Source organism: Phodopus roborovskii, unplaced genomic scaffold, assembly GCF_943737965.1.
Source record: "Phodopus roborovskii unplaced genomic scaffold, PHOROB, whole genome shotgun sequence".
NCBI classification, from domain to species: Eukaryota; Metazoa; Chordata; class Mammalia; order Rodentia; family Cricetidae; genus Phodopus; species Phodopus roborovskii.
The window spans coordinates 20,372,528-20,397,902 of record NW_026126470.1 but is presented as its reverse complement, the minus strand read 5'-3'; the positions used below and the strand labels follow the sequence as shown (position 1 = coordinate 20,397,902).

The 25,375-nt window shown below is 34.6% G+C and overlaps 1 protein-coding gene across 1 annotated transcript in view; it reads right to left on the bottom strand.

The window, feature by feature from the left end:
• Ncam2 (neural cell adhesion molecule 2) overlaps nt 1-25,375 on the bottom strand; it is a 343,990-nt gene that overhangs the window by 66,826 nt on the left and 251,789 nt on the right. The window contains exons 9-10 of the mRNA XM_051191784.1: nt 23,342-23,492; nt 2,641-2,828 (exon numbers count right to left, since the gene is read on the bottom strand). Of these exons, the coding sequence (XP_051047741.1) occupies nt 2,641-2,828; nt 23,342-23,492 (339 nt within the window). The remainder of the gene's footprint in view (nt 1-2,640; nt 2,829-23,341; nt 23,493-25,375) is intronic.

The following is a 25,375-nucleotide window of genomic DNA, read 5'->3' as shown; positions in this document are numbered from 1 at the left end:
ACTTGTATATATTTTAACTTCTATTTTTTTGAGATTTGAGTATCTTTGCATCATTTTCCCATTCCCTTTCCCCTCTCCATAACCTCCCATACACCCACCATGCTCTCTTTCAAACCATGACCTCTTTGCTATTACTTTTACATTCACATCCATAAACACACACACACACACACACACAAACACACACACACACACACACACATTCTAACTACATAAATTACACCAACTCAGTCTGTATAATGCTAACATTTGAAAGACAAAACCCAAAACTAATCATTCAGAGTTGAAGTGCTTCATGTTTTACCTATAAGTTCATTAATTGGATTACTCTTCATTTTGATATATCTCTTCAGTTAGAAAATTATGTATCTTCTGATGTGAAGTTTTAAGGAAATATATCTTGTAGTCAATGAAAATTCAAGCAACTATAAATTTTAAGACAAAATGCTTCTACTGACAGTAGTCCTGCATTGTTATTACGTTTTGTTTGCCTGTTTGTTTTTCTGGAATGGTCTCATTCTATTTCACATGTGGGTTCAGAAATGACTAGTAACTGAGGCTGGCTTTGAATTCTCAGTGATGCTCCTGATTCTGCCTCTGAAGCTTTGAGAACACGAATAAGCCACTATGCTTGGCCATGCTCTTTAGTATTTAATCCAGACCTGAATTTTTTTTCCAATAATGATATTTTGAAAGAAAACAGCACCTTGTGTAAAACATTATAATTAGGATTTTCAAATTTTTAGTAATTGCTTTGGTTCCATTTTGGTTTAGGTGAGAAAGATATGAATTCATTTTTATACATTAAATTAAGTACTCTAGGGACTCCATAGGTGAAAGGTGGGGTCAACTCTGTAATTCCAAGGTACAGAAAGTCTCTAGTGTTAATTCTTCCAAGATATTTGTTGACGGTAATAAATATGATTTTCCAGTGACTATTTAAAGAGAGATTGTGCTAACAACACAAATTGCCCATTAATTTTAACCCTATCTTTAAGGAAAGGAGAAATGACTTAGCAGTAATAGGAGACTACTAACTCAAAGAAAAATTTTGAGTTCTACTGAGGGTGATTATTCTGAACAAGGGAAATATAAAAAAGCTTTGTCATTCATTTTCTAGTCAGCTGTCCAACTAACAAAGTTGATAGACTTAACAGCTTGATGCTCAGATTGAACACTTTCACAAGTTCCCTGAAATGATCCTTACATATGGATTTAATAAACTAGGCTAGTTTAATTCTGTTACAAATGTACCACTTTTTATTATTCCACAGCCATGCAAGAAAGATTTTAATATATTCTACAAGGAAGCTGGTGTTTATAGAATCATATAACATAGAGCAGGACAGTCACAGCAAATACTATGACTACAGCACAGTTTTTTAAGGTTAATACTTCATAAAAATACACTTACTTTAGAGCCATTTTCAATTGCTCAATTTATGTACTAGAAAATTTGTTCAATGCTGAATTGAGAACTCAACAGGAAACGAAAGGTTGAATTCATAGACACTTCCATTCCAGGAACAAAGCAGCCAAGGAACACAGACTTTACATGTTTATCACAGGCAGTCCCTTTATGGAGTTAGACTTAACAAATACAGAAACCACTTAACATAGCACAGCCCAAAGAAATGGAAATATACAGGAATCAAGGAAAAAACAAGCAAGAAAGAAAATAAGGACAACATCAAGGAAGGAAGAATTAACCAAGCAGTCATGAAGCCTCATTTCTTAGAAAGCAATATGGACCTCTTATCCAACAATAGTTTTTACAAGAGATTCACTGTGACATTTGGTTTTTATTGACAAAATCTCTAATTTTAGAATAATATGTGGATATCCCTATAAGGATGTTTCTTGACAGAAATTACCCAAACTGAATGTGGTAGCAGTATCCTATTGTTTAAAAAATGGGAAGAAATAAATGTGAAAAAAGGAAAAAAAATCCAGTACTAATATTTTCTTGTTTTCTGCTTCTCATAGAACACAAAGAGAATTCTCTGCCATGTGGCCATGCCATTGTAATTCTCTGTTCAAGTGCATGGGGCCAAACCACTACTAACTGAAGTTTCTGGAACTCTGAAACTAACTAAGACTTTCCTATGTCTAGCTGTTCTTTCTGAAATTTATTAATAGCATTAGAAAAATACTAAGAAAACAAGAGCAATATTTAAAAAACTGCACAATGTATAAGGTAAAATAACTCAAGGTATATGATCAAATTTCAAGTACAAATTTAAATATTTGTAATATATCTCTTCCAAAGAGGTTTATTTAGGAACCTATTCTAGAATTAACATATTATTAACCAACTGACACATGTAAATGTCAGTCAAAGAATAATAGTTATAAACAAAGAATCAGTGGAAGTTAAATATTTGATTTTTGAAATACTATTATTCACTTCCACATGTTTCCTTGTCAACATAATTATTTTATTTCCAAAAAGTAAATTCATGCAATATATTTCTAGATATATGAAAACAAACAACAAATAGGAATGTATGCCTACAAAACCTTAATTTTTAAAAGTAAATATGAAATTTATATATTTTAAAGTTTTTAAAGACAATTAAATATACTGACATAATCAATGATTGATAAAATATGCTTAATGATGTGTTCACAAAGTCTTACCTCTAGTATCATCTTTCTTCCTACACTGTATGTCTTTAAATGAGTAGTATTTTTAGCAGGTAAGACCAGTTTTTCTCTTCTCCAATGGATTGATGCTGGTGGATTTGATTTCACGTCACAACTTATGTTGATTGGATTTCCTTCCCAAGAGTAATATGTTGTCTGATTTGAAACAAACTTAGGAGCATCTGTAAAACAGTAATATGTAAATATGCATTAGAATGCAATAATTTAAATAGTTATTTCTCATATTAGTTATTTTTCTTGCCTACATAAAGCATTCATAATAGAAGATAGAGACATGGCTCATTTGATGAGAGCAATGACTGTTCTTCCGGAGGACCTGTATATGATTCCCAGCACATACCACATGGTTCACAAGCTCTTGCCATTTCAGTTTGAGGGAGTCATCCTCTGGCCTCCACAAGCAATGCACACATGATGTGCAGTCATACATTCAGGTAGGTAAAATATTCATGCACATAAATTATTATTAAAAGAATTCATAGTATTTTTAATTCTCTAACTTTAGGATCATGAAAAATAAATGATATTTGGATGCATACATTGACTTAATAGTTCAAATAAGTAAAATAAATGATTAAAATAAGAAAAAACATTTAGATCTAAATTTAACCTTAATATCCTGACAAAAATTAATTGGCTAGAATTCCAGTATTTCTGGAAGCCTTAAAAGGATGTGAAATTTAGAATGGGAGTTTAGAATTTTATTTAAAAATACAATTGATTCATTTATCATTATTTAAGTTTGTTCTAGTCACAGTTTTTCTACAAATATTGTGCAGCAGGTGAGAAATCTTAGTTTACAGGAAAAGTTTCACATTGGTCAACTTTCTCCTTCCAGATTACATTCATTTTGATTGTAATCCTGTATTAGTAGTTCATGTAAAAATGTAAATTAATTAATATAAGACGCTTTCATATTTATATATGAGACAATGTCGTATTTTTCTGTGCCTTGTTTATATATCTAATATAAGGTTCTATATATATTTGCTGAAAATGAAATGAATTTACCAGACCTCATTTGTAAGTTACTTGAACAGATTGGTTGCTTCCATTTCCTGGCCTTGTGATTTTGTTGCCATAGATTTGGAGGAACCTTGGGAAATGTATTTTCTTCATACCGGTTTCACTTTCTTTAGTATACATACAATACTGCATACATTAATGAGATTGCTATGTCATTATTTTTCACCAATATTAAGGTGGGTGTATGTGTGTAACCTCCTTATTTTTTCCCATGATATTCCCTCTTCTTTATGTTTCTCATATAGAACTGATAATTATGTGAAATTTTGATATTTTCCTATACTGAGGTGACATGATTACTTTTAGAGGTTTAGATTTACACTTTCCTAAGGTTTAGTTATAGTGAGTCTTTTAAAAAATTGAAGTAAGTCCACTGCCTATTTCAAAATCAGGTTATTTTAATGTTCTCTGTTAAAGAGTTGTGTTTGCTCATTTTGAATCATATATTTATATATGTGTATGTATATTCATACATGTGTAATTTTCAATGGTTTTCTCCAAATGTTTAGTTTGATCTTTACTCTTTTGTTTCATTCACTGTGTGTAACATTTTAATTACTTTTGATCTCATCTGTTTATTGTCTCATTTATTTTCTACATTCCCTTTAAGATCTCATCTAAGAAAAATCAGTTCCCATTTCATAGTACCAAACATTCTCCATTTCCCATAAATCATCAGTTTCAGTTCCTATATTCATGTCTTTAATCATTTTAAAACAAGTATTAAATTTGTTCCTTGATAGTTTCATACAAGCAAATAATGCATCCTGCATATTCTCATCTCCACATTCTTCCATCGCCTGACTGACTACCCAAGCCTCCTTTTGTCTTCAGGAAAGATATCTGTCTCAGACTCATGACTATTCAAGAGGATCATCTGTGAAATAAAGAGTCTGAGCCATCTGTCGGAACCTGATGAGCTCAGTAGTGAATACAGAACTGAAAGCTATGATTCTCCCTCACTCAGAACCAATCAACAGCTGATACTTTAGTGGTAAGAGGTAGGGCTTCGTGAGCACCTGATCTGTTCTTCACTGATTGATTACAGTACTAGCTTTGTGCAGACCAACAAGAGTACTCTTATTAGTGTGTTCATGATGGCATAAGCCTTTTCAAATACAGATATTTTGCAACAAATGGACATAGCAATTTCACATAAGTGTTCTGCACGTGTATATTGCTTTCCAACACAATTGATCACAAACATTTTCATTTTCCCAGTAAATGATTTTACCACGTTTATTTGCATCAAATTATTGATGCTTGATTTTGTGTTTAGGCTCTCTATTCTAATACACCCACAGACATAGCCACATACATGAATATATATGTTTTATATTACCATCAAGCTGTAGTGATAGAGTACTGTAATATATTGTGCACTGATCAGAATTGCTAAGATCAACAAAAACTGCCGACAAGTACTGGAGAGGAAGGGCGAAAGAGGACCTCACAACTAATGATAGTGTGACTGCAAAATGGCTCAGCAAACCTCAATGTCAGTGTGGAAGACTGACAAGAAGCTACAGGGCAATCTCCCATATGACACAAATGTATCACTCCTTAGCATATTCCCAAAGAAGTTAACACCCTACATAATAGATACTGAGCCATGCTCCCTTGCTAATTAATTAACCACATCTAGGAAATAGAAGCAAATTAAACGTCCTTCAGCTGACATATGTATAATAGAAATGCAGAAAACAAATACTACAGCTTCATGCCTTTAATGTGAGTATATAACCTAGAGAAATCATAAATCAGAAAAGAAAAAGATCATGGTGGGGGAACACTAGACAAGGGAATAGAGGGCATGAGTGATATAAACAGTGAAATGAGGAAAAGGGTATGGAGGATTAACTGGAGACTCGAAGGAAGTCAATACAGAAAGAGGAGAGAGGAGGAGAATAACACAGTGACATCTGAATAAAAGACATGATAAGTCATATTTTATTTTTATTAGAACATTAATAGTACATATATATGTACTGTGTGTGTGTGTGTCTGTGTGTGTGTGTTCACGCACACATGCACACTTGAAGTAATGAAGTACTTCAATGAAGTAATGAAGAAATGAAGTAACCCACTTGAATTGAGAGTGTTCACTACCAAAAGCTATGGACCATTTAATATTAAGCTATGGACCATTTCTATTAAGTCTCAAAAATTGTATTTCAGTGTATTGATCACAGAGTACAAGAAATTATCATGATAGCTATTGCTCTAGTCCTTTGTTGTCTCTCAGATATTGAAGATAAATCTCTTGTGCTGAAGATGCCCTCCTCTTCACATACAGCACGTGGAATCTCTGAGCGGGACTGTTAGCTTCCTTTCTGGGCACTAAGTTTCATAACAAAAGTAAGAACAAAGCAAACACACAAGGGAAGAAAGCAAACAGCATCCTACCCACTTGTAATGCAACGATCTGCAACAATGATCAGCATGGCCAGGCAACAATGATCAGCATGGCCAGGCAAATCTAGGTGCAACATTGACACTCACAATTCCACAATTCAGTGGTACTAACAGCTGTTTGTTGGACTTAAGGCCATCTCAACTGCAGGGCAATCATGTTGTCTGGTCCTGGAAACCTAACTGACCAACCAAGGGTAATGAGGTCATAGATTTAAAAAAACAAAACAAACAAACAAACAAAAAAAACAAAATTCCCACTCCGTTACTAAGCCAGTTTTATTCATAATTGCATACTAAACTTTATCTTTGTACCCCCAAGTAAATGTTGTAGTGAAATAGAATTTTGCTTAACTAAAGATGTGTACATTTGATTGCATTACAGAACAGTTGTTTAACTATGTAAAGATGTGTTGCATTTGTTTAACTTTGCCTGCCTGAGGTTGGTCTAAAGAAAGGTCAACACTGAATAGCTACACATTAAAGGAATGGGTGGGGCTGGCAGGCAGAGAGAATAAGTAGGATGGGAAATCTAGGCTTGAGGGAGAGAAGGAGGGGGAGGGAGACACTTGTGTCCAGCCAGCCCGACATAGAAGCAGGAAAGGAGGATCAGAATGAACCAAAAGTTAAAACGTCCCAAGGCAAAATGCAAATGAAGAGAAACAGGATATAAGGGATAGTGGGGCAAGCCTAAACTGATGCCAAGCATTCATAACTATGATAAGTGTCCATGTCATGTTTTGGGGGCTGGTGGTCCAAGAAAGCCTGTTCTATTTGGTGACCAATGTGGGGCCAGAATTTCCACATAGGACCTAAGGAAAGCTCATAAACAAATATTGCAGTTACTTTAAGAGTCACTGCTTTATCTGAGCACTTGAGCATCCAAGTAGTTTAATAGCAATGGTTGGGCTAAGTCAAACCACTGCCAGCATGTGGAGCATCAACCGCCTAGAGCTGGGGTGGCTGAATTCAGCTTCTAGTCAGATGCACCTCTCTGCCAGGTCCATAGGCTTAAGGCTGCCTCCTCCCCAGGGGAAGGCAGACACAGCCTTTAGAGCTGTACCAGAGGGCCCAGCTGTTGCTTAGCAGTTAATGTTTGATTCATCCATTCAGAAAAGATGGATGAGATGCAGTAAATATAGGTCCAAATTGCAAAACAAAACAAAACAACAACAACAAAACAAAACACAAAAACAAACAAAAAATTTCTACACTGGTTACAGAGTGTTTAAAATGCTCATAGGCTTAAGAAAGAAAATCCAATGGATAGAGATAGTCATAGTAAAAATTAATACTTTAAAAATAACAGAGTCCTTACATAGAAAGTAATGGGGAGGGGAGGGGAAGGTACTTAAAGATGGGAAACACAAGGTGTCTGGACCGTGTATGGTGTTGTGCTGACTTTGAATTTTTGGAATTCTGAATATTGGACAACAGCTGCTAAGAGACATTAGTTACTTTAGAGATGTCTTAAGTTTAAAATGGAAACAAAAGCCTGTGGATTTCTTCAAGGTTAATAGAGGTCAGGTTTGATAAAAGGAGACCTCCTGAAAAATCTTAGCTACAGACATAAAGAAGCATAGAAAACTAATAACAAGTCTCCATTTCATTATTTGGGTGCTGGCAGTCCAAGAATGCCTGCTGCAAATGTAGTGGTTTGTATTGTTTGCAACATTATAAAAAACCACAACCAGTCTAACTGAGGAACTACTTTTTCCATGTGTGTATATACCACAATTTTATAAGCATGGATCCATTGAGAGACACAGGTTTATTCTATATTTTGACTAGTATGTATAAATGATGTATAAAGTTTAAAAGTATTTTAAATCTCAATGGTCAATAAATACATGCATTTCTGCATAAATTTATTAATTAGGATATCAGAAACAAATGTATTATGAATACCACTTTCTTTGCCTTTTTTCTTTGTTTTCTCAAGGAGATTGTTAGCTCAGCTCAGACTGTTACTATCTACATAGTTTAATCTGGATTCCATCTACTGAAGATTCTCCTATCTAAACCTTCCAATTACTGGGATAAGAGGTATGTTCAACATAACCATTTTTGAATTTTGAGATTAAAAAGCTCATCAATGATTTTCCAAACTATTTTTAAGATGCAATGAACTCTAAGTGGAATTTATCTAAATCAGTTGCATGTGTATAGGCAGAAAGCTGAGCTAGAACACTTAGGAAATTCTGTGAATGATTTCCTTTGAATATTTCATTTAATCATACTAACATCCCAAGAAATGTTTCCATGTGTCAGTATCTAATCTGTCTGTATAAGTTCGCTTCAAAAAGTTTTTATTCACAGAACATGATCCATTCTCCAACCTTGATCTTACTAGAAGTCAGCAAATCTTCTGCACTCAGACCAGACAATAAGAACTCCATGTTGATAATGTCCTCTCCTTTTCCCCATCCTGTTGAGAACAATACACCTCTTCTCACAGGTGCTGCTCATTATTCCATTAGATTCTTTTGGCTCAATTGCTTGCTTGAGGCAAACTTTTCACTTTCACTTTTTATTTCTGACTCTTGCTCTGAAATTGTCTAGATGTGATTTTTATTTTTTTTTTCCCTTCAAGGCTGACCTGCATCTTAATTCTGCCTCCACATAATGGTGATAACAAAGAATGTCAGAGAAAGTAGGAGAAGAAATACATAAATATTTGACCTAATTTTTATCAAGTCATGAATAGTAATATAAGATAATGAATATATTTAGTGTTTAAAATTCACTTAATGAATGAAATTACAAAATGTTGTTTAGGGAACAGAGCTCTGTCAGTAGTTAATAATATCTGCTATTCTTCCAGAAATTTCTGAGCATCTATATTGGTTACCTCACAATCAACAATAACCCTAGTTCTAGGGATCTAGGAACTAGAATTCAAGTTTCTGGAGGCACTCACACAGGCACATAGTATACATCTATAGGTACATATGCAAAAATATAAATTAGTTTTGAAGATTAAAAGTAAATATACCTTTAAAATTCACATTCAGAATGTAATAATACATTCTTTTATTTGAACAAAATTTATGACACCAAGTCTTATATGTGAACTCTCAAGGCATTGGCATACTGTAAGGAATTCTTCTTTTGTTCTCCTTATTTAGTTATATGTAATTTTCATGTTTCTTACTGCTGTGGTTTTAATTCAAATGGTTCTTATAGGTTTATATATTTGAATGCCCCCTCCCTAATTGGTTAAACTGTTTAGGGAGGACTGGGAGGTGTTGCCTTGATGGAAGGGGTTTGAATTATACACAGGTGTTATGATTCTATACCAGACTCAGTCTTACTTTGTTTGTCCAATGCCTTACGGAACAGGAAATATCTCAAGTATTGTTCTGATTACTTGTTTTCCTGCATGCTGCCATACACTCTGCCATGATGGCCATGGGCAAATCCTTTGAAAGCAAGTGCATAATTAAATCCCTCTCTTCTAAGTTGCCTTGGTCAGAATATTTCTTCATAGAAATAGAACAGTAGCAAACAAAGATGTCTCAATGTTAAGTTTTAGTAATCACAATTAATAATCAAGATCAATAATTTCTAATTTTTCATGCAATACAAAGTTTTCTTTTTGTTGTTGTTGTTAAGAAAGTCTTACCATCACCCCTCACTACTGAAAACAATTTATAAAAACGCCTACCTTTAACATTTTTCAACACATACATTTATCTCCCTTGTCTGGCTCATAACACCTGTTTGATCTTAACTGGTTTTCATTATCTCCCAAGAAAAGTTATAATCATTCTTGAAGCCTTGTAAGATCTACAACTCACAGCCCTTAAATCCCAAATTCTATGTGATTTTACAAAGCTCTGCATATATATTCTGTATATTCTTATGCCCAAGCATTCTTCATCAATCCTTGTTGTGAGTTATTTATACTGGCCATAATGCATAGCCATTTTGTTCCAGATAGTCAAGAACTCATCAAGTCTTAGAGACATTCTGGTTAAGAGCTAGCATATTTCCAAGCCCTTATAATTATAATACTGAATAATTAAATATTGAATGCCTAGTAATTTTCTAGCCTTACCAGTTTGCACACATACATACTATGATGTTAAGTCAATAACGAAAGCAGCTGAGGGTATGTGTCAGAAGTGACCCATCTTTTAGCAATTAGATTATTATCCCCTTAATTAACACACAAGCACCATGAAGTGAAAATTAATTATTTTCTTTACAGCATCCAAATTCATATTTAATATTCAAGAGTTATTCTTTAGGAAATTTAAAAAATGAATCAAAATTCAAAAAGTCTAAGTACATATCAATGTAACAGAGAGGTCAAAGCATATTTGCTTCAAAGTCAAAACACACAACATTTTGCACTGCAATCTAGAATTATTTTTATAGTTATAAATTCCTTGCTTGGATTTTTATTACTTACTTTCTGAAGAAGTTGGCCCCTTAATTAGTTCAGAATTACTGAATTTAAAAATTTCCTGAAGCACATTGACTCTTCTCATCCCTTTGAATTTTTTCACTTAATTTATGCACTGAAAAACTATCATGGGAGTAAAAGCTAATATATCCTTTGGCACATTTGAGGCTAATTCAATAAATGATTTCATAGAACCAGTTCAACTATATTTTGGTACATATGAAGAATCAGCTATGGCAATTAACTGAATTCAGTCCAGGTACCATGGGAATTCTACTGGCTGGATAGAATACTGAATTAGCTGTGCACTTAATGCCAATTAACCAAAACACTGGATACATATTTTCATACTGAATTTAAACTGTCATCTTATGCACAAATCTCAGAATATTTTATGACATAAAAGGCAAGCCCAAAAAATTACCTCAAATATTACTTGCAATAAAAAATCCCAATATATAGCCCTTTCTTCTCTTCTTCTTCTTCTTCTTCTTCTCCTCCTCCTCCTCCTCCTCCTCCTCCTCCTCCTCCTCCTCCTCCTCCTTCTTCTTCTTCTAGAGATTCTAGATTTCTCTCTCATTTGTTTTTTGTTAATGATATAATTGTTACAGGGCCATAAGGTAGGTTGATTAAAAATAAGCTGTGTCACTCTAATTTTAATATCTTTATCCTACATGAATATGTCTTTGTATGATAGTTAAAGACATAAATGAAAGTACATTATCCCAAAGTTGTTATTTCCTATAATATGTCACTGAAGTTTTAATTAAATTTCTCATATACAACTATAAATTAAAAATTATGATTAGTTTCAGTTTTTCTTAAGATATATACACGACATCTTAAACATATAATTTATAGAAAGTGTTATTTATCAAAGGAGGGCTGACTTTTAAAGTGGATGTGTGATGTGGGTAAGTAAGTGTGTCACTGATTCCGGCATTTGAATTTCTGGCCCCTATTTGTTATACTGTTTGCATGTCTTTGATGATGGACTTTGGGATTTATAGGTCTTCTTTATCTCCTGTTTGGTCTCTCAGATGTGACTCTGAGCCTCCTCAACCTTCCACCATGCCTGCCGATAGCTGCTAAGCCTCCACACCACAACAGGGAATTTTTCTTCAGTACCATAAACATCAAATGAACTCTTTTTTTCCACAAAACTTTAAGTCATAATATTTTATCACAATAATAGGAAAGTAACTAATATAGAAGTTGGTAGCAGATAGTGGGTTGTTGCTGAGGACGAAAAATGACCAGACTGTTTAGAAAGGTATTTGGAAAATTTTAAACCTTAGATTAGAAAAGCATTGAACCATGCAAACAAATTCAAAGGATAGAACTAATGGAGGTTTGAAAACAGAGGTACTGAGAGAAATGCCACAGGGATACAATATTAATATATGGAGAGAGGTTATTCCTGTGAAACTTTGACAAAACAAAACAAAAAACAAAAACAAACAAACAAAAAAAAAACAACCTGTTTGTTTGCTGACTGTGCCCTAACAGTTTGTCTGAATATAAATTAATAAAATACTGATCCATTACTAGAGGACTGATAGACTGCCCAGGCCTTCTAACTAAAACCCACAATCGGGGGTCTGGGTTGGTCCTGTGCTGGTTTCCCAGCTATCAGACTGGAACCATGAACTCCCCCTTGTTCAAGTCAGTAGTTTCAGTGGGTTTCTCCAGCCTGGTCTTGACACTTGCTCATCACTCCACTCTCTATCTGCAATTGGGTTCCAGGAGTTCAGCTCAGGGTTTAGCTCTGGGTTATCTGCTTATGCTTCCATCAGCTATAAGATGAAGGCTCTAGGATGGTTTATAAGGTAGTCACCAATCTCATTATGGAGGAAGGGCATGTAAAGGAAAAAAGGAAAAAAAATAATAAAGGACCATGGAGCTGGGGAGACAGCTCATCAGTTAGTTGCCTTTGATGCTCCTGCAGAGGACCCAGGATTTCTTCCTAGCATGCATGTCATAGCTTGAAACTGTAACTCTAGTCCTAGGGGATTCAATTAACTCTTCTCATATCTATACACATCTGAAATCCCATGGTGCACATGCATGCATACAGACAAAATATGTGTGAGTTTAAAGTAAAAAATAAAATCTTTGAGAGAGAGAGAGAGAGAGAGAGAGAGAGAGAGAGAGAGAGAGAGAGAGAGAATAATGGACTCATTTCTTTGGTAGAGAAATGTTTATGACAGCATAATCCTGAATCTGTGGCAGGGATACTACTAATAACTCCTATGGTTCTTTATAAGTCTAGAAAGTTTGTTAGGTAGCAAGTTTAAGTGAAAAACAAGGCTGCAACTGTTAGTGAGGTTAGTATTATTTAAGGGTGCCTCTTCTTCCATACAGAACAAAGAGAAGGGTGATCTTGAAGGAAGATCCCACCCAGCTAAACACCCAGCTTATAAGAATGCCAAGGCAATTTCCTCCGTCCAACTTTTCTCACACCAAAGTGCTTGCCTCCACCTCATGGAAGACTCGATGGACATGGATATGAGCCCTCTTAGGCCTCTGAACAACCTTTTCAGTTCTGGACTAAAAGCTGACAAATATTATCACTTTCATGTGGATAATGATGAAAATGAACACCAGTTATCATTAAGAATGGTTAGCTTAGGGACATGGTGCAAAGATGAATTACACATCGTTGAGGCAGAAGCAATGAACTATGAAGACAGTCCAATTAAAATAATACTGAAAACTTTGAAAATGTCTGTACAACCAAAGTCTCCCTTGGGGGCTTTGAAATTACACCACCAGAGGTCCTATGGTTGATGTATGGTTCAAGGCCTGTGCAAATTAGTGGGCAGCACCTAATAGTTGTAGAGGAAGATTCAGAGTCAGAGGATGAGGATGAGGTGGATGTAAAACTCTTAAGTATGCTTGGCAAGTGATCTGCTCCTGGAGGTGAAAACAAAGTTTTGCAGAAAAAAAGTAAAAATCAATGAAGATGAGGAGGATGATGAGGAAGGTGATGAGGATGATGAAGATGAAGAGGATGACTTTGATGATGAAGAAACTTAAGAAAATTTCCAGTGAAGAAATCTGTATGAGAATACTCCAGCCAAAAATGCACAAAAATCAAACCCAAATGGAAAAGACTTAAAACTATCAAAACCAAGATCAAAAAACATGAAAAAACTCCTAAAAACCCAAAAGACTCTAGCTTTGTAGAACACATTAAGGCAAAAATGCAAGCAAATATAGAAAAAGGTAGTTCTCTTCCCAAAGTTGAAGTCAAGGTCATTGATCTAAAAGATTTGGTGTTCTTTCTTCTGGGTTTCAACTTTGCCTCGGCCCAATGTCTCTCCTCATACTTCCGGTATTACTTTTGGAATTAGAATGCAGATTCTATAGTGTTGTATGTTAGAAGATGTCATAATTAAGAGATTGTCTTGCATCACAGAAGAGATTTTGAACCTTTAAACAGAGATGAACATGCTAAGTGCTTTGCTGACACTTAAAATTTGATCACAATAATTTTGTATTATGATTTCACCATGATCCTCCAGAGGCTCATAGTGGAATATGGGTCTTGAATGAGAATCCTCTCCCCATAAGCTTAGAGATTTGAATTCTTGATCCCCATCTGCTAACACTGATTGAAGAGGAGGTGCAGCTTTGTTGAAGAAAGTACATTGCTGTGGATAGGATTTGAGAGTTTACAGTTTTGTGCAAATTCTAATTCCAGGTCCAATATTGTTCTATCCAACCAACACTTGCTGATATGCCTACACCAGCCCACCATGATGAACTCCTATACTTCATAAACCTTGTGTTCAAAGTAAATTTTCCTTCCTTTTATCAAATCAAAGGAAGAATGAATAACAAACAGTTAAACCTATATAATCAGTTCTCTTTATATGGAACAAACATTCCTCCTCCCTCTTGTTCTGTTTCTCTGAAAGGTTTCATTATATACCCCTAGATGATCTGTCTCTGCTTTCTGAGTTCTGGGGAAATTGAGTATTAAAATTAATAGAGCTTGTTACCACAACATATTTTTCAAAGATTATCTTTTTAGTAAATATTTCAAGATAAATTCCTTACATTAAAATATATATTTTGATCCACTAATAAATTATGTGAAATTTTTATATAATGTATAGTCACTGTATAAAGAATAATTAATGTTATTAGGAAAAACAGACACAAACATTAACTTTTGACCAAGATAAGAAAATACCTGTTTTATAATTAATTAATGAATTGGGTTGATGATTTTATGTTGCACATATATCATGGAATAAAAAATTCAAGTATTAAATGCTTATACCAGCTTTTCATATTACCAGTCTAATCACACTGGTAATTATTATTTTAATTGTAGAAAAATATTTAATACAGTCTAAGGAAAATCACACTGCAAAGAAATCTAGGTTTATTTTCAGTGCTGATGCATGAATACAGATCCCCAATATCCTTGTTAAGTCTTGGATCATAGGTTTGTATTTCATTAAAATAATGTAACTATATCATGTTTAGTAGTTTTTCTCTTTCTATACATGGGAATATTGTGTCACTCACATTTAATGTGATTTCTTTAAATTATGTTATTCTATACTGTTTCTAAGGTAATCTTAGATAATGTACATGTCATTATCAATCACATTGCACATGTGAAAATAATCAATAGTATTGCTTCTACTTTACACAGGAATATTATAAATTAAATACCAGAAAGATTTGAAATGGAGATACAGGAGAATAGAATTTACCACTTTAATTATCTTAAACCAACTTTCTAAATTTATGCTGATTCTTAAAAGTTGGATGCTAGAGATTTTTATTTATTTATTTATTTATTATTTACATATCAATCCCAGTTCCCTCTATTTCTCTCCCTCTCTCCCTCCCTCCCATGTCACCTGACCCTCTCTCATCCTCCCCCTCCCCCACCCATCCCCCGCACTCCACAGGGAGGGTGATGCCTTCCAGGAGTGGCCAACATAGAGATTTTAACATTTTATTAATTCATTTATTAATTCTATGTGTTTTCCTATCATGTATCTTGATCCCTCTCATTTTCCTATCACTTTCCATCTTCCCTCTGCCTCTGAACACCCTCCTGAGAATAAAACAAAATTCTTGAGAAAAAAATAAAGTGAGAAAAAAGGGAAGGAATTATATATTTCATCATGAAAGCTTCAGTGCAACCTAACAAGTCAAGCTGTATATTCCTTGTCCATATATCTCTACTTGAAAGTTTTCATTGCTGAGTAGTTGGTTGGTTTGAGGCCCCTGGTCTCCACTATACATCAATGTTGTACCTGATAGAGATGGCTTAGTGTTTATGAGCTCTGGCTGTTCTTCCAGAGGACCCAATTCCTCCCAACCACATGGTGGCTCACAACCACCTGTAGTGAGATCTGATGCCCTCTTCTTATAAAGTTCTACATGCAGATAGAGCTCTCATATACTGACTTTTTTTCTATGAATATGTGATGATTATCCAAAAATGTCTGATAGAAAAAAGTAAATATGCATTTCACAAACCCAACTTCTGATACCAATCTACTGCCATTCCGTCCACTCTAATTCTTCCTGAATACCTTGCCACTTTTCACTTCCAAGTAATGTACTCAGTGTTTAAACTCATTGATTCCACTGAATATTGCTTGTTTATGTTTGTAGACCATCTATGGGGTCATGTATGCCCGCCCCCTCAATGACCACTTCCTTGAAGAAAACTGATCTCTCTCCCAAGCAGCCATCAACTGACAAGAGTATCCTTAGCAAGGGATGAGAATTTGTGAGTCCTTCCCATATTGAAGCTTGGATTTTGGGTGCCTTAATCTTTCAGTGGTTCTTATATAAGTCATTAAAGACAGTTTGTGTTCATGTGTATGAAGGTCTGCTCATATTGGGTAAACACTATCATTGTAGATATCTATTACTTGTGGCTCTTGCAATCTATCTAGCCCTTGTTCTAAGTTGGCCATGGTGCTTACTCACAGGCATTGCAAAATAACCAATGCACAACCCTAACATCTAATATCTCTATAGATATGCTACTCTTACTTGCATTTTATATGCACTAGTAGTAATTCAGAAATATAATTCTACTGGTGCTACTTCAAAACGAAGGAGTAAGGACAAGGAATGGATTAGTAATCACTTTCCACAAAGTTATGGAAACATCATTGTTTTCATTCCCTAAAATTTCAATGAGGTCAGTGAAGGTTCTGAGGCATGATCTCAGTGGAAATATAGGTCTAGGAATCTGTTCTCATATCCAGGAGATGCTTTCCATGTAAACCCCAGAGTATGCAGCAATGAAATAGATTGAGTTCTAAAAATCAGATAAAGGAACAATAGTCTTCAATGTCATGGAATTTATAGGCAGCATCTTTGAGAATCAGTTGGTTTACGGTGATGTAATAATAGAGGGAAATTTGTGATAGGATAGTTACCTCTGTAAAAGACAAGGGAATGTGTTCCTGTGTTTGCCTATGCACCAAGGAAAGGTCATATGAACACTATAATCAGGAGATGAATGCTCCTCAGGAACATGGTCATGTGGTTATTCTGGTTTCACAGTCTCCAGAGCAGCCTAAGAGATACTCATAGTCTAAATACTCAGCTAAATTGTTTTATTGTACAATTCCTGCCCATTAGCCTTCTCAATGAATCTCAGAGTAGTCTGAAAAGAAAGTCCTGACTGAGGAATTGTCCACATCAGGATGGCCTTTGGTATGTCTTTTGGATTTTGATTTTACCATGACTATTAATTGAAGTAGGAGACTCAGTGACTGTGGGCAGCACCATCCTTAAGTTAGTGGTCCTGAACTGTACAGGAAATCTACCTAAGCATCAGCCTTTCATCAGGCTAGCAGGTAATGCTTCTTTGTGGAACATGAACCTTGTGTGGTTTCCTTCAATGAACCATCTGTGATCTCCAGTTGTAAGACAAAAGGAATCCTTTCCATTTTTAAGTTGCTTTGAACAGAATTTTATAATTTAGAGTAATCCCAGGTTCACAAACACACTTGATTTTTCTGCAGAGAACTGATCACTGTTTTATAGTACACACAAGCAGATCTTTGGAAGAAATACTAAGTCAGCAGTTAGTCATAAGGCATGATCTTATAAATATGTTTAAAAAATGTTGGATTTTAAATTTTGGCCTTTCAAGAGTTGAACATTTCTTAAAATTCTTTAAAACCATTCATCCCCAGATGCTTTGAAACATATTTTTAATAAGTTTTGATTATAAGCATATAACATCTGTCAGAAAGATGTAAAATTAACATAAAATTATAATAACCATTGTAATATAAAGTACAAAAATGTGACTTTTTACATTTTCACAAGAAGTGCATAGTGTATTTGAGAAAACAAAACAGCAGCTGATGAATGGAGGATTACATCATTCTTTTTTGAACTGATCTTTTCCTTAGGCTCTTTGGAGGAAGAGATACACTTAACATTCCTTTAGTTTTCTTGTTGTAAGCATCATGCTGCATATGTAACTTAGGTTGTTGTGTTTAGGAGAACAAATGTATATATGTAAATAAGCACCTCCCCTTTAAAGTTTCAGTTTTAAGTGAGATTGTGTGACTATAAATGTTGGGGGGTCATAGTTTAGTTAAAGATATAAACTATATGTTATGACAAAGACATTTTTTATTTCAAAATATTTCCTGAATTAGTTTTTAATGCTAATGTCAAATGCATACATTGTCTATTTTATCCTATAGAGCACAGTGATAGTATAGGGATGTAAACTATTGATCAAATAATGATTCAATAAAGCACATCTTTTAATTCTATGAAAACCTGAAAATATGCATCTAACATGAATCTGAGTTATAAGATTATTTATGTGCACCTAATTTTTGAATATATATGATATTACAAATGACCTTTACAGTGCAGGAGAAAGTGTATTTATAATTGTTCTTATACCAACTGTGTGTATTGAAAACCAGATGAGGAGGATGCATACTGGGAAACCTGCATAAAACAAACTAGGCCCTCTGAATGTGGGTAGGTTGGGCAGTTTGTGGGGCCACTAGCCGTAAAACCAGTATTTAACCCTACTGCATAAACTGTCTTTTTGATGTCTATTTCCTATGGAGGGATACCTTGCTCAGCCTAGATACAAAGGGGCAGAGGGAGAAGGAGGGTTGCCTCAAGTGATGGGACAAATTTTGTTGACTACCAATGGGAGGCCTCACCCTCCATGAGGTGTGGGGGGGTGGAGTGGAGATGGGGGAAGGTGGAAGGATGGAAGGGTAACTGGGATTGGTATGTAAAATAAGATTGTTTTAAAACTAAAACAATAATACATTATAAAAAGAAATCATGAAATGAATCAATATTTCTTAACTTGCATTTTCCAAGTAACTGTTAAATTCATCACAAAAGAATTAAGTCTAATCATTAGTTAACATGTAATAATTAGTCACAAAAAGTAATGACAACCTAATCTGAATCAGACATACCATATCATTGGGCGTATTGCGTTAAAACACAGAGCACAGACTTGTTAACTCTTTTGTTTTCTAAATTATGGCTTTAGTTCAACTCTGGCTTCAGAGTAAGGTGACACCTCTGAAACATCGCAACTGAATATGCATAGTGCCAAGAAATCTGCTTCCTTTGAAACACAAAAGGGCTTGAGTGAGAAAGCTTAGTCTTTTATCACTCTCAGTCTGATGCTCCTGTAGTAAATGACACAGGTTTCCAATTAGAACTGGCTTGATTCTTTACAACTGCCTCGACACTATCACATTGTGCATCCAGTTTAGGTGGAAAGGCTTCCATGGTAATTCCTTGTCACAATTTGTAATGTTTAAAATTTCCAGCATCTTTATGCAGTTCTTGAAGCAATATGTGTAATAAAAGGATGTCAGACATATGTATGGCATGAGTACTTATTTAAGACAGTTGTTTTCAAGGCCTCTCAAGTGCTGATCAGTTTATTGCTATAACTTTTCATTACTTAAAACACCCTAATACTGGTAGATTTTCCTTGATCATAATTTATAACTCATTCTGTGCTGCTTTTTTTGTGATCTTTGTTTTAAATTAATGTGACTATGTTGCAAGTGATAATTACAATTGTCACTCTACTGTTTTAGTTATTAAGTTATATAGTCTTTCCCTATGAAAGTTAGTACATGTGAGTATGCTTAGTATGTTAGCAAATTTGTTCAATAGTTAAAGAACCCTGTCAAAATTTAATTCAGTGTTTTAAATATTCCATGCTCTTTTAAATTTATGGTGATTCCCATGCCACAGTTTCTTGAATGCTGAGTTCATGTATGTGAACCACCATACACGGCTACTGTAATTATTAGATGAGTTGTAAATAGAACATAGGGTGGTTCTATATTTGTCATTGATGAACTAACATCAGTCCCACCATAGCCTGTTTCCATATGTTTATAAGAATTTCAACATGGGGTGCAGGTGGGTTAAAGACATTTATCCACACTGTGCTAAAAATTAGAAAACAATATGATGACCCTGTAGACAATAAAGCAAAGTGAGAGAGAATGTAAAAGGAAAAATACCAACACAAACAACCAAAAACAAACCCATTGCTGTCCCGATAGTATGTTTGCATTTTCTCAGATTTGTTGAGTCTGTATCAATCTAAACAATTTAAATGAAAAGTCCAGAAGGACGTAGATTCTTGGAAAGGTGCCAGCCCATAAGGGAAGGAATGAGGGAAATCCTGTGTTGATTTCAGAAATGGCAGTGCCGAAATACTGTAGAAAATGCCACATAAATGTCCAAAAGACCTGACGTTTCCATACACCGGTCGACTAAAAGCAAAACTTAAAGTGAATGCTAAAGAAAGTTGCAATATAAATTGTGGTTATTATTAAGCTTTAAAAATAATATTTTTATGAAAAAAAATCTCAGGATTGCACTTCATAATATATACACTATCCAAAAAACTGTTAAACATTTCTTCCCATTCAGTGAACCAGAAGAATGCAGCCAATGCCAAAGAGAAAAGAAAACAAATGTTAACCAGAAAACTATCCAGATGTTTAATAAATCGCTGTATGTTTAAAGCTGTTATTCTAAACAAGTTTTAACTGTGGTGCAGGAAATAGAAAAAAATCAACTACTTAAAGTAGTGAACAAAGAGAGATTCAGAGAAAAAGACTTATGCAATAAACAGAACAAGACTAAAATTTAAAAGAAAAATTAAAGCAAACCAAATTAAATGAATTAATCTACACATATACAATACAGAAATTTCAAAAGTGTCTCATAGGCCTCTGAGATAATTTGGAAAGATCTCATACACGTGTGTGTGTGTGTGTGTGTGTGTGTGTTCTAGAACATGTGCACATACATGTATGCATAGTTACAAAAAAAAGCATTTGGGTGGATGAATAATTTTTGAAATGACCCCAAATTATTCAAGCATGTTAACAACTGTGATTTCATAGTTTTTAGAATCTCAGTACATAATATTTGGGGAATTATAAAAGAAATCATATTTGGACACATTGTAATGAAACCAATAAATAACAAAGATAATATATACCCCAAATATAAAATAAAAAGAGAGAAGGTTTTCCAAGAAAATGCAGAGAAAATTATAGAGATTTCTCTTAGGAAACATAGGCTAGAAGACAGAGAAATCATCTCATTGAAGAAAGATCAAAGAAAATTCTCACCAATACCAGAAAATTTGTTCAGGAATTGATGGAAATCAACATTATACACAATGTGAAATGAGAGCCCAGAAGAACTTCATGAACACACTTGTAATCCCAGCTCTCTACAGGTGGATGAATAAGGATTGTCATGAGTTTCTGTTCAGCTTGAACGACAGAATGATACAGTCATATATACTAAACTACACAATAATACACACAAGACAACACAGAAATGCAAAAGAAGTAGAGAGCAAACAGAATCCAAGGTGAATAGATTGAGAACATTAAGGACGCGGGTAGATCAAAAGGATGCTATGGCTTACTCTTCAGGTCTTTATACAAAGAGTAATGTGAATATACATTATAAATTATATAAATTATAGTGGATATACATAATTTATAAAAGTAGGGAAATAATGAAGATAAGACAAACATCTTCAAAATAGAAAAGAGATACATAATAGAAAATATCAATTAAAAAACTAAAATTGACAACTTTAAAAAAGTTTACAGTCAATTTTAGTAAATCTTCCAGAAAAAAGAAAGCATTTGTCAACTAGATACATGCATTGAAAAATAAAGGAAATAGTTCTCAAAGTACAATGAAAATGAATCTTAGAATTTAACAAAATTAAATTTCCAAAGGTTAAGGCAGAATTATAGATGTTGAAATTCATAGCAAAATTAAGTATGAATCCATCTGTAGCAATAAAAGTTCAGCATTATATATTTCATAGTTGTCACTTGGCTATGAGAAAAGAATTTAAATATGTATGACAGATAAAAATATACATGTCATTCTTTAACATCTAACTTCAAAAACAATAAGCATATCAAATAATTGGAGTTATATAAATTCTATCCTTATGTTAACAATATGAGTTAGAATACTATATTGACATGCATAAAGGTGGGACTGAGTGGTGACTGAAAGGTAAGCAAGGCAAATCACACAGTAGGAGAAATTATGTTCAAACTATATACTTCATAAAGAAGTAACAGCCAAAGTACATAAGGGACTCAAGTTAATCAATAGGAATAAACTTATCTAGAAGTGGACAAATGACTAGATCAGATATGACTCTGAAGAAGACATGTAACTGAGGTTTGTGCATTATTAGTCATTCCAAATTTTGTGGTGCTAATAGTTTGTTAATATGTACTTGATGTTAATTAAATGGCTTTCTTGCAACTGTTATTAGCACAGCTGGTTAAGTATGTAAATGCTAGAGTTTGGTTATTTTTGAGCTTGGTTATTTTTGGAAAGAACTTCTCAATTTAAGCTGTATCATGATTAATAGGTGTTATTACTTTTTGTACATTTCAGAAAAGTGAAAATAGCATGATGAAATATTTGCAAACAAGAGTACTTCCAACAGTCCCACTAAGACAGTTAACATGCTTCAGGTATCAGCTAGCATCCAGCATCTAATTCAAATGTAATTGCTGAGAATGATCTTACAATTCTTCTTCTTTAATGACATACATAGAAAATTATTTCAAATCCCATAAAATGAATTAAGGTAGAAGCTCAATTTATTTTAATCTTTAAGCATGTAGTTATAGGATTCCACAGAGTCTTGAACTCACCTAGTCATGAAAACCGTTGACAGTTTCTTGTATAAGTATACTTTTAACAATCATAATTAACAGACAATAAACACATTTTGATGAAGTATATGTATTGACATATGTCACTGCATTTTATGTATTATGTTGATGCCAGTTAATTCAACAATATTAAGAAGTACTGAAAACACATCTACATACCTAGGACTTTGGCCTTTAAACACACACATACACTCAAAGATAGAGACATGCTGGCACACACAGACACACACACACACACACACACACACACACACACACACACATATATATGGATTAAGAATTTGATTCTCAAAAACAAGTATGGTTCAGTTGTTCTAGCATTTCCCGTTAAATATATCACAAGATAACAGTCACTAGCCCTGGAAATTCACTGAATAGAAATCACTATGAAATGCACAGGGACTTCCATTAGTTATCTCTAATAGTTGGCTGAATGGATTCCTTCCTCTAAAGTTAAGCATTGAATACTGAAGAGAAATGTACTCACTGTTCATTTTGATTTACCTATAAAAGTTATTTCTTGAGCCAGCTCAAGTTACTGTAATTAAAATATGCACTGAGTATGACTTACATTCAATGTCAAGGTGCATGCTCCTCTGGTGCCCGCCAATCCTACTCGCAGCCTCACAGTCATATCTTCCTGAATCCGATAACTTTACATCTCTGATGTGCAGTGATGAGTGACCACGCTGCCCTTTGACTTCTATACGGCCATCTGGGCTCTGTTCACAAACGTTCAGAACAGAAGAAAGCACAAGTTTACTTGTGTTGATGAAAAGTGATGCAGACATTTGTCACTCTTGTCATGCCAGCATATGAATGAAAACATGGCGATACCATTTAAAAACTGAAGAGTACAGTTTCTGTATTTGCTACCTCGCCGTATCCATCTTCTCATTTTACATGAGCAACCCCTCACAGGGTACCCTTTCACAATATTTTATCAGTCACATGGTTATCGTTTTTGCTGTTATTTTTAAAGACCTTCTCCTTTTATTGAGAATAGTTTCTTTTCCATATAATATATCCCGATACAGGGTTCCCTCCCTCCACTCCTCCATGATGCATCCCCTGCCTTCTGGATCCACTTCTTTTCTTCCTCTGGTTACAAGGGAACAGGATTCTAAGAGATAACAGTGCACACAACAAAGTAAAATAGAATCCTCTACAACAAACTAACAAAGACCACGAAAGCTGAAGAAGGCAAATCAACAGAAGGGAAAGGGGCCAAGAAGAGGCATGAGAACCAGGACCCTCTGGTTTACACACTACGGATTCCCTTAACATCACCAAGCTGAAAACTAAAACATAGACTCAGGGAACCTGGTGCAGACTCTTGCAGGCTGCGAGCTTGCTTCCTTGGCCTCTTTGTGGATGATTTCTCATGTGACTGAATTCAAAATAAATGTCCATATATTCCTGAAATTTTATTATAATTTTAGGGTCATCAAAATTCAATTCGTGTGGAAAAAAATGCTCCTACCCATTATGGGGAAGAGAGAGATTCATTTTTGTTTTGTAATTTTCTCAATGTAGTTGTTACATAATCAGATGCTGACAGGTTACTGTGAATCTGTCTTCTATCAGAAAAAGCAATCTTCTCAAACAAGTTTGATAATGACTTCTATACCAAAAACATACTTTCTCACTCACAAAAACAATCAGTAAAGTGTAGTTAAAGAAAATATGACATTCTCACACTAAATTATTAAACTGAAGGGAAGAGCAGAAACAAAAAGAAAGAATTTGTACGATTTAAAGAATGAGAAAACCAATAAAGATCAACTCTAAATTTCTTGCACAAGGTAACTACTTCACTCTCCAGAGTTGCACTGGGATCTCTTGACCCTTCAGATGCAAGAGTTCATGTCTTATCCAGCAGAACTAGCATTCCTTCAGTAGTACCTCTTTCTTTTTGTTTTCAAGATGCCCCACATTCTCCAGGTTTCTTGTCCTTTTTTTTTTTCTCCCTGGCTACTTCTTACACTGCCCATGCAAACCCTTGACTTTGGAGCAATCCCCTGAGTCCTGTCTGCATTTCCTTTCCTTTCCTTTTTTTCCCTGTCCTTTTCTTTTCAGAATATCCCACTTAAGACAACACAGTTCTGCCAGCATCTAAATAAATGATTTCCTCTATTCTTTCTCCTCCCAAGATCTCTCCTCACCTGGATCTTCACATCGGCTGTTTTACCTGATACGGATCCCAATTGGCATCATTGTGCCCAGACTCTTCACTTTGTTTTCAGATACTGTCGTCTGTGCAGCCCAGGCTGCCCACAAATTTGTTGTACTTCTACATGTCTTACTTATGGAATTAAACTGTTGTTCTCCATAGCCCACAGTTATACAGGTCTCAAAGTATCTCCTTCAGACAACTCAGTGAGATCTGTTATTCTTTCCATGCATGATAGGAACTCATGGCATGACCTGCACAGTGACCTTAGATAGTTTTGTGGTATTTAATTCACTGATGAATGTTCTTAATGTTGAGTGTCTGTCACTTCCTCAGCATCCATCTTTCTTTCCCAGTAACTTTGTGTCAGCCAATCAATCCCCTCTGTGCTCCAGCTGTTCAGTCTCTACTTGTACCTCTTTGGAAGCTATT